The sequence below is a fragment of the Pituophis catenifer genome, unplaced genomic scaffold (genome assembly GCF_029215685.1).
Source record: "Pituophis catenifer annectens isolate HBS135680 unplaced genomic scaffold, rPitCat1.0.hap2 SCAF_9, whole genome shotgun sequence".
Lineage (NCBI taxonomy): Eukaryota > Metazoa > Chordata > Lepidosauria > Squamata > Colubridae > Pituophis > Pituophis catenifer.
The window spans coordinates 24,966,775-24,983,316 of record NW_027256889.1 but is presented as its reverse complement, the minus strand read 5'-3'; the positions used below and the strand labels follow the sequence as shown (position 1 = coordinate 24,983,316).

The following is a 16,542-nucleotide window of genomic DNA, read 5'->3' as shown; positions in this document are numbered from 1 at the left end:
TCTGGCACTTTCTGCCCAAACTCATTCACTGCCAAGAAGTCCCTCATATCACTATACCTAGAGGTGTATGTTGGTACCTATTTTTTCATACAAAAGAAAGTTTGGTATTGCTTGGGCAAGATTATAACAATCTTTTGAACTTTCCCCAAATCCATACTTTGGCCATAATATTCACATATGGGTTACTTAAAGAAATGCAGTCCTGATAATTGTATTATCAGGCTTCGATACTTATTTGGGTGAAAGAATGGATTGGCTTGAGAAACAAAAGAGTATTGACATTGAAGGGACATGATCTTGAACTAGGTTGGCATGACTTTTTATGGTATGGAAAAAACAAAATACATAGCTATTTCCAAAGACACTATGTTAGGAATGCACTATTATTAGTATGGGAGAAAATTAAAGAACAACATTATTTGAAAATACCGGTCTGGCTTTCAACAATGGAGGCACTGATTTATCCAAATGTTATTGATATAGAGAATGTTACCAGATACAAAGATATTTTAAATGAAAAACTAGAACTTAAAACTAAACAGGAATTGAGTGATCAAGGGATTTAGATACAGTAACATGGTGGTCATATGTGCAGAGACAATCTAGATATGAGAAGGATGCTAAAATGTATGGTTTAAATAAAGAATTAACAGAATTAGATCAGATATTAACAGGGACAGATGAAAAATTAATAAAGAAAATATATAGCTATTTGTTAAGTATTAAGATGGAAGATGAACAAGTGAAAGAGACAATGATAGTATGGGCTAAAAATTTTGGCCATTCAATTGAGTTAGATCAATGGCAGAAATTATGGGATAGAAATTATAAACTAACAATGTTACTGCATACAAAGAAAATCTTTATAAAATGTTTTATAGATGGCATTTTCCAGGTTAGCAAAGATGTTTAAAGATAATTCTGCAAAATGTTGGAAATGTTACCAGACACCTGGCTCATACTATCGTATGTGGTGGAATGTCAAAAAATGAAAAAAATATTGGACAAAAATACATACATGGCTGGAAAAAATGCTAAAACAACATATAGACTTGAAACCAGAGATATTTTTGTTGGGCATTTTACCAGACAAGTATAACAAAGGGAATGTATATCTGATTTTACATGTATTAATGGCAGCGAGAATAGTATTTGCACAACAATGGAAAAGTGAAGAGATCCCAACAGAGGAAGACGTGATTAGAAAAAATATTAGAATGCACAGAAATGGACAAGCTAACACTTACAATTAAGGAAAAGAAAGAAACTGAATATTTTTTGACTTGGGACTTATTTTATCAATGGCTAGCTGACAAAAACAGGAACTAGAAACGGAAATATATGAAAGGATCAGTGATACAAGGAAGACGTGTTAAATTGGTTAAACAAATAGTTTACTGTTATTAATATTAGCATAATTGATATTAATGCAATGAATATTGTTGTAAATACTTTGATTATTATTTCCAAAAATGATTTGTACTCAGACAACACACTGTTCAATTGAAGTTGGAATTTTTATATGCTATAAAATAAAATAAAAATTTATTACAAAAGAAAAAAGAAAAAAGAAATGCAGTCCATTACAACCCATCATAATCTTTTAGATCTCTTATCTCAGGGGGCATTGCCCAGTTGAAGTTGATTGACCTCAAGGTTTGGTTTGGTTAATATTTGACTTGGAGGGATGATGAAATTCTACACTGAATGATAGATTGTGAATTTTTAAAAAATCCAGTAAAAGAGGAATAAAACACTTCTTTTATCATTGCCAAATAAGCTATTAGATATATCCAGTAGTCATGAGAAGTTGAGTTCCATTTAAGGATGACTTGACTTGACTTAAGATGAGATTTCCAAACTAATTGAGGCATATTGGGGACATTGCATCTCCATCAGCTTCACTGACTTGAACAATTCCTTTGTGTGATTCCATAAATACATTCAGGTCTTATGTGCTGCCATATATCACAATGGGGAACAAGTCTAAGTGCAATGCCTGGCCCACAATTTATACCTTACCACGATCACAAGGGGTCCTGGAGCATGCTCATCAGTTGCCAATTGCTTTATTGGCATCCTGGAAAATATATCCGCTCAAAAGAAAACTTGAGTGGATTCTTCAATTGAACTAGTCCTGCACTGATCAAGCAAATTTAGTATCTGCAGAACTTTAGTGTGCCGTAAATTCTGGACCAGGAATTAAACTCATGATGCATCTCTTCTACTTTCAGTGCCACCCACCTGATTTCCCTGCAGAACAGCCCCAGGTGAGTAAATCTCTAGGCCAGATATTTATCCAGAAGGCAGCAAAGGAAAGAGAAAGACATAACAAATTAGTATCACTTCCTTTCTACCAAATAATATTAAAAAAACAAAAGCATACCTCTTTCTTTGGCAAATTGACTCAGAGCTGCTGTATTTGACCCAACTGGCACCAGCTGGAAACTCCTTAAATTAAAATAGCTTCATTACAACTGAGAGTGTCTGTACTCAGGAATCAATTCTCACCAAAATTATACCGGGAATTTGATCTTTCTAAAACAAGCTTTTTGTATGGGCCTTTGCGAAGCTGGTTTAAGTATTAGTTCTTCCGGAAAAACTGGACTGCTGTTTAAATAAACGTTCAATGATATATTTTTTTAAGGATATTGGCTATTCACATTTCTGAAGCTCTGTATTTTAGTTGTGACCTTAAGCTGGATAGTAGTGGGCTTGTAAGGATTGCCTCTTCCTCTAACTTAAGAAAGTGAAGACTTTTGAAACGGAATATTTCAAAAGGACCCTTTTATTAAGCAGTAGTGACAGCAATGGATTCAACGCAAGGTCTGAATACCCTTAGGCAAGACAAGTAGGATTAAAGCAGTAAAGATCCCTCCCTTTAACCAGAATGCAGATTTTAGCCAATACACAAGTGTGAAGATGTTTTCTTTACCAGCTTCCCTGAGAACCAGATAAGCATGCGTTCCCATTGCTATCCTCCGTTATCCTTTAAAGTGAAACAACCCACATGGCTGTCATAAACATTCCCCAAAGGTAAGGAAATCTTAGAGTGCTTCGGTGCCAGGATATAGGTTGTAAAATATCCGTTGACACAGGCAATGCTAATGAATCGAATCCAGGGTCCCCCCTTCTCCCAATTGAATGGCAGTATCACTTTTAGGAATCTGACAGAGATATTGTATTAATTCTTGATTCTGTTGATAAATTATTATTATTTACTTTCTCTAGCTATCAGTATATAAACACTACAACAACTATTACTTACTGGTAACACATAAAATAGTAGATATTGTAAGTTGCCAATCTTTTGGAATGAATGCCCAAAATAAATTTAATTACCACCATCATCATGAGTTGAGGGTCAGTAGATGGTTGGTTCACTGAAAGTGGTCTTCCCAACAGTACAGTTGTGCTTAACACCAAACACAGCCTTAATATTCTTCACCCAAGCCATTTCACTCTTTCTCTAAATTTACTCAGTGGCTATGTCCATTCATAGTCGGATTCCGAAAGATCTCCTGTTTTTTTTTATTTATTTATTTATTAATCAAATTTCTATACTGCCCTACTCCCGGAGGACTCAGGGAGGTGAACAGCCAAGATAAAATACAGATAATACAAATATTAAAAGTCCCTTAAAATTATTAAATATTTTGGCCGAAACACAGATTAAAACACCCAATTTATAAACTCAAACAAATTAAAAAATTTAAAAGAGGAGAGTTAGGCCAGGCCAGCCTGCTGAAATAAAAAAGTTTTGAGAGCATGACAAAACGTGCGCAGGTCCGGGATCCTCCGTATCTCCGGGGGGAACTCTTTCCAGATGGTAGGTGCCTCCACAGAGAAGGCTCTCCCCCTGGGGGCCGCCAGTCGACACTGTATGGAGAACTAGTGCAAGGAAAATGCCTCAGAGGGAGACCACAGCTGCCATATAAGGATATCTGCAAGAGGGACCTAAAGGCCCTGGGAATGGACATTAATGACTGGGAAACCTTGACCTTTGATCATTCAGCTTGGAGGCTAAAGACGCAGCATGGCCTTTTCCAATTCGAAGAGACACTCGTTCGACAGGCAGAGGCAAAGAGGCAGTCCTGGAACCAGCGAAATCTGGGGGCTGGGCATGGGACAGAATGTATCTGCCCTCAGTGTGGAAGGGATTGCCACTCTCGAATTGGCCTTTTTACTCACACTAGATGCTGTTTTAGGACCTCTTTCCAGAGCACGATACCATAGTCTTTTGAGACTGAAGGTTGCCAATGAATGATCTTCATTCAGCCCTCTTAACCACACCATTTCCAAACTTGGTTAACATGCTAAATTGGGTTGAATGAACACACATCATTTGAGTAATTTAAGGTTCAATAGCTTCTGTAAAACTTGGGTTAATCTAACAGAGAACATTGTGTTCAGGCAGCCATTGTTGGAGCACTGAAGCTAGGTGACAAGAACTAGGTTTGCTAGAAATGAGAGAAAATAGCTAGATAATGACTAAATCCAGAAAATATTTTTTGATGCCAGCTGCACCACGGAAAATGGGAAAAAGAAGGTTCACCCAACAGCCACAAAGATCCAAAATGGTGCTATTGTACCTGTGTTGCACAAGGATGGTGCAAATAATTGAGTGCAACAAAAGAAATGAATGCACTGTAAATAAGCACCATACCATGCCATCTAAGTATACTTAAAATCATATGAAAAGTCACAGTTTTTCTATAAAAGAATTAAAAAGATAAAACAGCTGTTCAAAAGGCTGATTTGTTTTGTTTAGTCTCAGTACTCAAGAACATTTGTGGACCAGGTGTCTCCAAAATTGGATTTGGTGGGTCTCTAAGTTCAGTCATTAATAAAAAATGCCAAATTGTTGTTACTGAGTTGATATTCTATGGTTGACTTCCCAATGAGTTTTTAAAAATTTCCAATCCAGCTGGAGCTGGTGGCAAAAGTGTCTGCAGTCCAAAAACCGTCAAGGCTACAACTGTATGATTAACTGCATGACACCCTGCTAGAGTCACAAAGAGCAGGCGGCAGTCAAGATAGGAGGACCTTTGCTCAGTTTTGTGTTGTGTGCCAGTTACACCCTTTCCTAGGCAAGGAGGCTCTCTGCTAGGTCACTCATCGCAGTGTTTTTTGCATGGGGCTACCCTTGAAAAGTATCCAGAAGCTTCAGCTGGTACAGAATGCAATGGCACGGAAAATCTCGGGCACCCAAAGAACAGCGCACATAACATCCCTACTGCACAAGCTGCATTGGACGCTGCTCTGCTTCTAGGTCCAATTCAAGGTGTTGGCGATTTAAAGCCCTACATGGCATGGGGCCAGGCTACCTACGGAACCATCTTCACCACCATCATATCATTCTATCCCACCCAGTCAGTAAAGAACATATCCTGTAGACCCCATCAGCCAAAAAAAATCTGACAGGTGGGGTCCAGAAAAAGAGCCTTCTATGCAGTGGTGGGATTCAAAAATTTTTATTACCGGTTCTGTGGCCATGGCTTGGCAGCCCTCGGTCTCCTGCACCCTCTGGGAGCAAAAATGAGCCATGGGGGGAGGGCATTTTGGGCCTAGGAGGCCTCTCTGCACTTACCTGGGAACCAAAATGGGGTGCGTGGGGACTCCTGGAAGGGGTGGGGCAGGAAGGGGCAGGGCCAATTAGCAATTTTACTACCAGTTCTCCCGAACTGGCCCGAACCGGCTGAATCCCATCACTGCTTCTATGCCATTGCCACCCCTCCTCCATGGAAAACTCCCCCTCACCGACCTCTTGAAAAAGTGTAAAAATATGGGTTTGCAACCTTGCTTGAACATGAGGAGCATGCAGCCTCGGGGCTGGTTAGTGCCCTGAAGCCATCCCCTCTTGCAATTACTGTTTTTATGCTTCTAATATTTCATTATACACCACCCAGAGTCTCTCTGAGAGAGAGATAGTGGTTCTTATATGACAGATATAATAGATGACAGACAGACTGCCCGACAGAGCCCTGCTCTTATTTAACATTTCCAATACGACTTCAGTGGTGCGATTGCAGCCACTATCTTTATTTTATTTATTTTACTATTACCACCATTGTTGTTGGCTGGTGATATTAGAGAAATATCATGAAATTGGGGTGGTGGGGGGGGGGAGCGTGGGGGGGATGAAATCTTTCTTTCTTTATGTGATTCAGTTAGGTAAGAGTTTTGAGTGTTACTGCAATCTAGGAGCTTGGCAAGCGCATTTAAAGGGGGGAAAATGGTTAGCTATCTAACAATCTCCTGGTGTGGCATATAGCCTGGCCTTCAGAATAGCTCTAAGCCTAGAAATATTGTGTCTGTACTCGACAAGGCATGTAAATACACAAAGCAGCCCTGACAAATTCACTCACTCCATTTACTGTGGGCCAAGGGACATGGAGAGTCCTCAACTGAATCCTGTTCACTCATGCAAATCAGTCAGGGGTTTTGGCATTTGGTTCCACCAAAGATTGGTCCCTAAAAAATTTCATTTGGCTCCTTCTTAAGTCATGGAATCTTATCCCTGGTAATCCCCAGTCTTAATCCATGGCTATCCAGCAGTCAATTAAATGAGATTTCTTGATGTTTGTTTGAAACAAGCTCAAATGGAGTTCCATAAGGTAGTGGTGTGGGTGGAAATCCAGATTTGGATGGAGGCAATTTACTTTAAGGGGGAGAGTACATCATTCTCAAGAATTATTAATCTTAAATAATATTTAAGTTTGGCCGTTTGGAAAGCTTTAGAATCAGCAGAAGCCCAGGAGGAGGGAGAAATCTGTCAGGAAATGGTGACCACTAGAATTATTATGGCAAAAAAAGAAGCTTCTATCCAGCAGAGTTCATTTTGGGTTTAGAAGTTCTTGGAGATCCTTAACCACTTGAGACATCTTGTCTTCTCTTCCAGCCTGATAACAATGATCCCAATTGTGCTGGAGGACATCCTGGAAGCCCTGGCTATCCTGGACAGAGGGGTGAGCAGGTAAAGCCACCTGGAGATATCAAGCAGCCAGGGTGCTATTGCTGATCCTTGAATTCAGAAATGAATTTTGTCTTGGCTTCTCCTTAGGGTCCACCAGGCTCACGAGGTTCTCCAGGCCCTCCTGGACCAACTGTGAGTATATCATTTGAGCCAACTGCTGCTTAGATCTTCTTCCTTAAGCCTTTACCCACTGCAGCATCATGTATTAGCATAATCTGATGCCTGTCTAAGAAACATGGAATATAAAGCCACTTAAGGCCAGCCTTCCTCCCAGTGGATGGTTCTACAACTGGACAGTGTTGGGTGGCTACCATCTTGCTCTTCACCAAGAGCCCAGCTAATTCTGGTCCCACAAATGTCCTGTTTACTCGCCCACACCCATACCCAGAAAGGGAGGGGTGGGCCACTGTTTGTTCTCTTGGCAGCTATTTGGAGCAGTAGAACTTGGAAATTTACTCTTGAATTAAGAAGAAATGCATAATATGTTGCGAAGGATTGGCCTTGTCTTCAACCAAAGCTCCCTTGATTGCCTGCTTTCCCTAGTCCAGCCAATGTGATGACTGAGTGATGACCACCCTGTTTCTTCCTGTAGGGCCCCCCAGGTTTTCCGGGAATGACTGGCCCACCTGGATTACCTGTAAGAACCGATAAAGCACGCGCTCTGTGCAGTCCTTTGTTGCTACTGTTTGTTTGGCTGCTCATCCTACTTCCTCCCTTCTTCTCCAGGTTCTGGGTCTAATGTATCAGCCAGCCTATTCTCCCATGTGCTGCCACCTGGTCTGTAGCTCTTCCTCAGCCCTCCTCCTGGCTCAGGGATGCTATCTAGAACTTTTCCTTCAATTAGAACTTTCCCTTCCAATGTTACCTGAGATCAATTGCGATAGAAAGCTGTCTAGTTCCCACAGGCACTTGATCTAGAGAATTCCCATTTCAGGGCAAGCTCTCAGTCAGGATCCTTCTTCCGCCTTCCCTCAGAAAAGTACACTAGAAGATTGCACAATCCCAACTTGTGGTGGGATATTCTGGGTTTGGGATTATTTATCAGGCAGTGAGAAGACTGATTACTTCTAGACAGCCGATATTTTTCCTCCAGAGATATTTCACGTAAAGTAGATTCCGACACACATTTTTTCCCTCAGGGCTTAGTTTATCAATCAAACCCTGGTCATGAATATTTACTGAGCTGAATCCCTTCAGAGGAAGCAGTTGGACCCAGGTTCAAATACATACCTGAGAAAGAATCTGTGGACTTGAGAGGAAGCTGTCACTTTCCTAAACTAAAGAGCCTCCCTTGTCATGTCTGTGAGTTGTGCTTCCAGCTCTTGAAGCATCATTGTACCCTCACCTGACCATCACCATCATTCATTAATTCTTTATTCTCATCTCACTAATGACACTGTAACTCCCAGTCTGTGTGATTAATCGCTCCGTGATGTGGCCCTGTCACTGTCTGGTGTCAAGAGTACGTCCAATAAAAGCCATCACCATGTAACCTCAACTAACTCCACCCTGCAATGGTTCATGAAAGCCTCCCACATTTGTGGGTGGTGTAATTAATAGAGATTCACTCTTGTATTATAGGTTGTGTAAGTCTTTCTCCACTTAGCAAGAAATTACAGTTGAGAGATGCTTGTGATGTGGGACTTCTGGATACGAAAGAGTCTCTGGAGACATCCCTGTTGACTGGATGAATGCACAAACTGGGTCCTACAAGCAACCAATGTCAGCTGGAAGCATTGTTTTCTCTCCCAGTCACCAGAATTTCTTAGGGGAGATGGCAAATTGGACTAGTATTTCCATTTAGTAGGAAAATTCAGAATCTCTTTGGGTCTATAGATGAAGAAGTAGAACTGAAGCCTCTCATGGCTAGATTTATTCAGAGCGCAAAAGGAAATGAATAAAATATTGGCCAAAATTCTTCCCTTGCCAATAGTTTAGCAAGAAAAGTATAAGTCATTTTTTTTCTAACTTTCTCCTGCAGGTAGAAAGACTTATTTTTCCTAATTTGACTATCTGCAAGTAAGAAAAAACAGTCTCAGCCTTTGTAATTGGCACATCAGAATAGGAAAATAGAAAAGACATTTGTAGGCAGCCTTTGTAAAAACAGTATTTCATAATTGCGGTGCAGAAAAAAGCCCACCTTAAGTTAGTAAAAAAGTGGTTGCCTCCTCCCCTTCAACTGCATTCTTCTGTTACACAATGAAAAACCATATTCTAGAAGCATTTTAGGAATATATTATTTGATGCCCTGATAAAACAAAAAACCCCATTCCTCCCAAATACAACCATTTTATCCTACAATGAACTTATGGCATGAATTACTTGCTGAATCTACTAGTGGATCCAGTCCCAGGGCTTTGGACCAAACTGAACGATATCCAGGATGATGAATCAATGTAAGAAAAAGGAGGGGAGAATTATCAAAATATAATTCTCTTCCAGATATGTCAATGGGGTCAAAAAAAAAAAAAGAAACTTCAGACCATAATTATGCAATCAAAGGTCCATATTTTTTTTTTACCTATGTTGTATAGTTGTGTCTTTTTGATCCATCCTGCTTCAGCCTTCTGCTCAAGAACATCTTGCATCATTTTTTGATGTTTCATTTTTTCTCTTAGATCAGTCTATTTTTCGAATAGACTGATCTATGTAATGTAGGATCAATCGAAACTTGATCCTACATTACAGTCTGTTTTATAGTTCTGTCCTCCTGGTGGAGCTTCATGTATAGTCCTCATGGTCCTGACATGATCACAGAGGAAGGAGCTGGCTGAAGGACAGGGCCTCGGAATGACAAAATTTATCCAGCATAAGAGGAAAAATTATTATATAGTGGAAGGACCAGATGGAAGTTAGTGAAGAAAATTAGTGATTGGGCACTTACAATGTTACAATGACAGAGAAAGAAAAAGAAAGAAAGAAAGAAAGAAAGAAAGAAAGAAAGAAAGAAAGAAAGAAAGAAAGAAAGAAAGAAAGAAAGAAAGAAAGAAAGAAAGAAAGATGATAGGTAGATAGATCATCTATCTAAATCAAAGACCAGCAAAATCTGTCTATCTTTGATGAGGGGGGGAGGGGAAGAGAGAGAGAGAGATTGATTGATTGATTGATTGATCTCTCTAACAGGATTGCAATCTAAGATGGAATCCATTATTTTCTGTGGAAACTAGTCACCAGTTCCCACTGAATTATGAATTATGGCTGAATTCTGACTTTAATTTGAAATTGTTGGCCAGAATCAGTAATGGAGGCTGAAGTGGAATCTAATCAGATTCAATGGTTCTTGTGTAAGTAGTAAAGAGAAGAAAACAGTGAATTAATTTGATAATGATTTCATCTTCTCTAGAGCTTCCAAGATGCCAATGAAGGAAACATGACAGCCAGATAATACCACTCACTTTGCCTCGGAATTTAGACGTATATACTAAAAATTTGCTGATTTTTTTTCTGCACCACATGCTGCCTTGAATATTCAGAGAAAGCTTTTCCTAGATCATAGAAAGAAATCCAAATAGAGTTAGTTCTTTTCATCTAGCAATGTTTCCAAAAGTGCTTTGTGGGGATTGGGATATGTCTCCATGGGACAATTAAGACCTTATACAGGTGGTCCTTGCTTACCGACTGTAATGCCCATTCAATATTACAGTGCTGTAAGAAATAGCTTTATGGCCAATCCTCACATTAATGACCATTGCAGCATCCTGCACTGACGGGATTGCCATTCGGAGGCTTCACAACCAGCTTGCGGTTAGCAGAGCTAATAGAGATGGTGAAAATAAAATTGTAAATGCAATCATGTGATGTTTTGCTTAGCGACTGCAGCGCTTAGGAATGGAGTCTCAATTTTGGTCACTAACCAAGGGCTACCTGTATCTGGAACAAAATATAAGTGTGTATATGTGTGTGTGTGAGAGAGAGAGAGAACATTTGCGAATATTCTGTCCTCTGCATATTTCCCAGATCATGATCCAAATCCATTTTGATTGTGCCTTGTCTCAATTAGCAATGTCATGTGTGTGCCCAGAACTGCTGCTGCAAACACTGCCCTTCTAAAACCTGGCTAATCGGATGTCTAACCCATCAAATCTGTGTGAATTCTATTGATCTGTAAGCCTAGAAAAAGCTATGGAAAACTGTGTTCCAGATGCTGATGGTAGCTTTCCAGGCACCAGTGGTTAATTAAGGAAGTGGTGACTACCTCAAGACTACTCGATACTTATGCTGTATTCCTATTTCTATAACTTATTCTCCATCTGTTCCCAGCCTGTTCCCAGGTACATAGCTAGAGAGGCCACCCTCGCAACTGTGGTTCAGTTAAATGGGGGAGGGCAGAAAACATGATCTTGTATTTTTTTCTTTCCAAAGGGACTCCAGGGTGAACGTGGGACAGCTGGATTCCCTGGATCCAAGGGAGAACCAGTGAGTGTTGGATCCAAACTGATAATTTCAGAGAAGCCTTGAGCTATGCATGGAGCTTGTTGATGGAGACCAGTTTTCTCCAGCGTGGCTCTCTAAAGATTGGTTGAGACTGCAACTTGTCTGCAAGGTGCTAGGTTGGAAAAAACAGGTCTGAACACCCTTCAATGGCATGGCTTAGAAGACGGATGACAAGCCTCATGGATGGGTGCAGTTGAGATTGATTGAGAACATTTTGGTGTGATCTTGAGTCCGAATGCCTCAAATAACAAGTTACAGATGATTTGAGGCAGGAGATGGAATGCCCCATCTTTTTTTTTTAAGCGGGTGATGGAAAATCTGAAAAGTGTTTCGCTTGTAATCAACCACAAACAAATGATATCAGATCTGGAAAATCTATAATTAGAAGTTGTGTCCACAAGCATCCAGCTGTTGTTGGGCCTCTTCTATCTCTGATTTAAGTGCATCCAATAGATTCTTCTAATTAGCAGTACCAAGTAAATGGAGAACTCTAGAAGCATTTATTTCCTCTGAAGATGCCCCGTGGAAGTGACAATATGCCGTTGGGTTCTTCAAAAGAGTCCCTCTCTGCCTACAGGGGGAAAAAGATCAAACAAGGATGCTAATGAATGGTGAAAGGGAGGACATTTAAATGGGTTGGTGAAGAACATCTCCTTGTCTTCTGAGCAGTGAGGGCATTGTAATTGGCCACATTCAAAATAGGAGTTATTTTGTAAAAACACTTGGTGCGTGCTATCAAAATGCCTAATTGTCCATGAAAAGTTAATAGTCCCAATTAAAAGTGTTGGTTTTAGCCTGCTTAACAATAGGAAGGCAAGACCAGGTAAGCCAGGAAAGGTCTAGAGAATGTCTTAGCATACTTAAGCTTATTACTGAATTAATCTGTTTAGAGTTTGCAGAGTAGGAACTATGAGCTGCGTGAAACCACCAACTGCCCCCAACTCCCCTGAAGTAAAAGCTTAATGTATTGCATCAAAATAGCCAGCAACTTTGTGACTGATTTAGTTCAGCCTGTCATCTGAACATACTGTAGTAGCTACACAGTGAACAGATCTAGAGAGGTTTCATGCATTCAAGGATCCCCTTTCCATTCTAATCTCTCTCTCTCCCCTCCCACCCACCTTCTCCCTTCCTCCCTCCCTCCCTCTCTCTCCCTCTCCCTCTCTCCTCCCACCCTCCCTCTCCCTCTTTCTCTCCCTGTCCCTCCCTCCCTCTCCCTCTCCCTCTTTCTCTCTCTCTCTCTCTCTCCCTCCCCTTAGTCTGATGTTTCTCAATCTTGGCCATTAACTGTGGCCACTAGTTTCTCTTCCAGGCTGGGGAATTCTGGGAGTTGAAGTCCATACATCGTAAAGTGGCCAAGGTTGAAAACCAATGCCTTAGTTCCATGATTGCAATTTTAATCTAAGACATTCTAGATTTAATCTGATCTAGATCTAAGAAATTCTAATCTAGTTGGAATCCTCACTTGACCTACAAGGTGGCAGTAAAAGAGAATGGCTGTCCCTTTATTATTCTGACTGAGGACTTGACAAGATGACCAAGAAGGGCCACCACTCCGTGTTCAAGGAACTTAAGCACAAGGACATGGATTCCGCTGCATATTGCAGAAGGGGGTTAAATGAGAAAAGGAAGACTTGCCTGCCATGTCCTCAATCCTAGCCTGCATTGAGATGTTTTCAATGTTCTTCTCTTCAGGGTCCTCCAGGTCAGCCTGGATATCCTGGATCAGTAGGACCCCCTGGACTCCCTGTGAGTATGACCTATCTTTGTATCCCTTCTTTCTCCTGAATCTCAAGGGGTGGGGGTGCCTTGTACTCCCTCTTCTAATTTCTCCCCACTGCCACAATCCTGTGATGACAGTTCAGCTAAACCGTAATGACCCTTTTGGCCCTCAGAAGGGTTTCAAAATCTGGTTCTGCTGGTTGGCTTAGGTGTTGATGGGCGCACTCCATGTTGAAGGTGGCTGGTGGACTGAAGAGGCCACCACCACCACACAGATCTTGCCTTGTGTTTCTCATCTTTGTATCTAGTGTTTTAAATATTCTTATAAATATTTTTATATTTATGGTTTTAATTGTAATCCGCCCAGAGTCATTTTGCAGAGTGAGATGGGCAGCATATAAATTAGATAGATTGGATAGATGGATAGATGGATAGATGGATAGATAGATAGACAGACAGACAGACAGACAGACAGACAGACAGACAGACAGACAGACAGACAAGAGATCATCCTGGGAGTTCCATGGCTGTCGATGGGCCTGGGCCTGAGTTTCCTAGCTCATGCCAAAGAGATGGGCTGAGTGGCTACAATAATGCCTTGTCTTTGGGACATAAGAAGGAACCCATTGCCACCCAAAAACCATTTTCTGAATCCCAAGAAAGACGTTGGGTGGTCATTAGTTACCCACAGTAGAGCAGAATTGCCTTGTAGAAGAAACAAATTCAAACCCAAAGTTTGCTCACATTTCTCTTCTTCTCATATGATTCTCTTTAGAATACAGTATATCCTCTTAAGGCCCTATTGGATTTTCACTGCATGTTTGGGAAAGTGTGAAATGTTCCAATTTTATCATATATGTTAATTTTTTAAATTAACATTTAATTTAAATGTTTATTTAAATTAACATTTCAACATTTGGAAATCTAAAATGTTGGTTTCAAAAGCCGAGTTTCTCAAACGTTTGACCTTTTATACGAAAAAAATATTTGCAGAACTTTTATTATTTTATTAGAAGAATGGAAGAAAGAGGGAATTCTTGTGTTTCTTGACAAGCTTTGGCTGTTATTAATTGTTAGTTTAGTGTAGTGGTAAAAGCACCAGGTTAGAAATCAAGAGACTGTGAGTTCTAGTCCCACCTTGGGCACAAAGCCAACTGGGTGACCTTGGGCCAATCATTTCCTCTTACTGGGGTGAAATGCTCCTGGATCAGACTGGATTGCCCAATCCGGCAGCGATTTTTCCCTGTGGTTTGGCAATTCGGTAGCGATCATCGCCTGGGTATCATTACTTCCTGGTTTTAACCAGGCAGTAATGTTTTTTTTTACCTTCTGCACATGCACAGAAGGTTTTGCGCATGCGCAGGTGTGCACACGCATGTGACATGCACACACGTGCACTTTCGAACCAGTAAGGAAGGCAACTAGATTTCACCCCTGCTTCTTACCCCTAGGAAACAGAGAATGGCAAACCAAATGGCAAATTACTTCTGAAAAACTTAAATCAAGGAAACTGCAGGGACATGTCCAGGGAGATTCTGAGAATTAGAAATGATTGAATGGAAGGTGGGGAAATTGCTCTTATAGTCCTGCTGACAATATTCCTTTTTCATGTTTATGTATTTGCTTGCCATTAGGGTGCCAAAGGGGAACGAGGCTATGTTGGACCCTCAGGCGAGAAAGGAGAATCGGTAAGTATCTGGAAGAGGGTTTAATCTTAAATGTCCTTTCCTGTAATTTTTTCAGAGCTCATCCTCAGAAATTGGGACGTTTGTGGCTGGGGAAGAAGATCCTTTCCCCCCCCCCTTATAACCCTCCTCCCATTTTTGCAAAGCTCTCTCCTATCTTTACAGCTGCAACTTTTATCCTCAAAGGCCTTTTAAAATATCATTGGTATACATTTCATTCCGTAGTAGCTGTATCTGCATTTTTAAAAAGTGTTTTAATTTATTGCTTTAACTGTTTAGCATTGCTGTAAATCAGCCTGAAAGTAGGAATACGAAAGGGCAAGAAATGCATTAAGATTCATATGAAGTTAGGTAAATCTAAAATACCTTGGTGAGGTAGGCTGCCGTACTTTAAGGGCATTGCTAAACAAAGGGGTAGCCCTGGTTTTAGTGGCACATTTCTCAACAATGACACCTTGAAGATGTGTGGATTTCAACTGGTTGGGAAATTCTGGGAGTTGAAGTCCACGTATCTTCAGGCCGCCAAGATTGAGAAACACCATTTTAGCTGAAGCAGATTTCCTAGTTATCCCAGAATATCATCGAGCTCCAGCTACCAGCCCTGGACGACATCTTCAAATCTCACTGTTTGAGGAAGTTGCATAATATTCCCAGAGATTCTTCCCATCCTGCTTACAATCTTTTTGGACTGTTGCCTTCTGGCAGACGATACAGAACAATTAAAACTCGGACCACACGTTTTCCGCATAGTTTTTATCCCAGAGCTATAATTGCACTCAACAATGAAATAAAGGGCCACCATCAGTGAGCTGTTGGACAGCATTACTTGGTCTGTTGTGTGGATGTTTGGGTGGTTTAGGGGTAGGGAATTGTGGTGGGTGGGAGTGTGTTTGGGGATTGTTATGTGTGTTGGACCTGGTCTTTGGGTGTTAAGGTGGATTTTGTTGTATGGGTATACTCTGTATACACGTACAATGACAATAAAGTTATTATCATTATTATCAAACAACATTCTGACCAAAAGCCTGCAATTCCATAAATTCTTGATGTATTCTCCTTTATCATTTCTGTGGATAAGGAATTTCATGACATGATAGCTGAATTCCAGTACTTGAGGGACTGTCACAGAGAAGAAGGAATTGACGTATTCTCCAAAGCAGGGGTCTCCAACCTTGGCAACTTTAAGACTTGTGGACTTCAAGTCCCAGAGTTCCTCAACCAGCAAAGCTGGCTGAAGAACTCTGGAAGTTGAAGTCCACAAGTCTTAAAGTTGCCAAGGTTGGAGACCCCTGCTCCAAAGCACCTGGAGGCAGGACAAAGAAGCAATGGGTGGAAGATCATTAAAGAGAGATCCAGTCTAGAACTACGGAGAAATTTTCTGACAGTGAGAACAATTAATCAGTGGAATAGCTTGCCTCCTAAAATTGTGGGTGCTCCATTGCTGAAAGTTTTCAAAGATAGACTGGACAACCATCTGTCTGGAGCAGTATAAGATCTCCTGCCATGAGCAGGGTGTCGGACTAGAAGACCTCCAATGTCCCTTCCAGCCCTATGATTCTATGGTAGTCACTCTCTCTGAATCTAACAAACCAGGAAAGTTAACCCCAAATTCAATCCAAAATAAGTTATGGAGAAGAACAAAGTTCACAGGCTGGCACCTTGCATGCCTATGTGTCCGCTTCCCAAAGAAAAGGAGAATAGTTCCTTCCAATTTACCCAGGAAAA

At 40.8% G+C, this 16,542-nt stretch overlaps 1 protein-coding gene across 1 annotated transcript in view; it reads left to right on the top strand.

Annotated features, from left to right (window-relative positions):
- Window positions 1–16,542, top strand: part of COL16A1 (collagen type XVI alpha 1 chain) — a 286,423-nt gene that overhangs the window by 231,946 nt on the left and 37,935 nt on the right. The window contains exons 46-52 of the mRNA XM_070949755.1: window positions 2,235–2,270; window positions 6,902–6,976; window positions 7,064–7,108; window positions 7,569–7,613; window positions 11,339–11,392; window positions 13,106–13,159; window positions 14,767–14,820. Of these exons, the coding sequence (XP_070805856.1) occupies window positions 2,235–2,270; window positions 6,902–6,976; window positions 7,064–7,108; window positions 7,569–7,613; window positions 11,339–11,392; window positions 13,106–13,159; window positions 14,767–14,820 (363 nt within the window). The remainder of the gene's footprint in view (window positions 1–2,234; window positions 2,271–6,901; window positions 6,977–7,063; window positions 7,109–7,568; window positions 7,614–11,338; window positions 11,393–13,105; window positions 13,160–14,766; window positions 14,821–16,542) is intronic.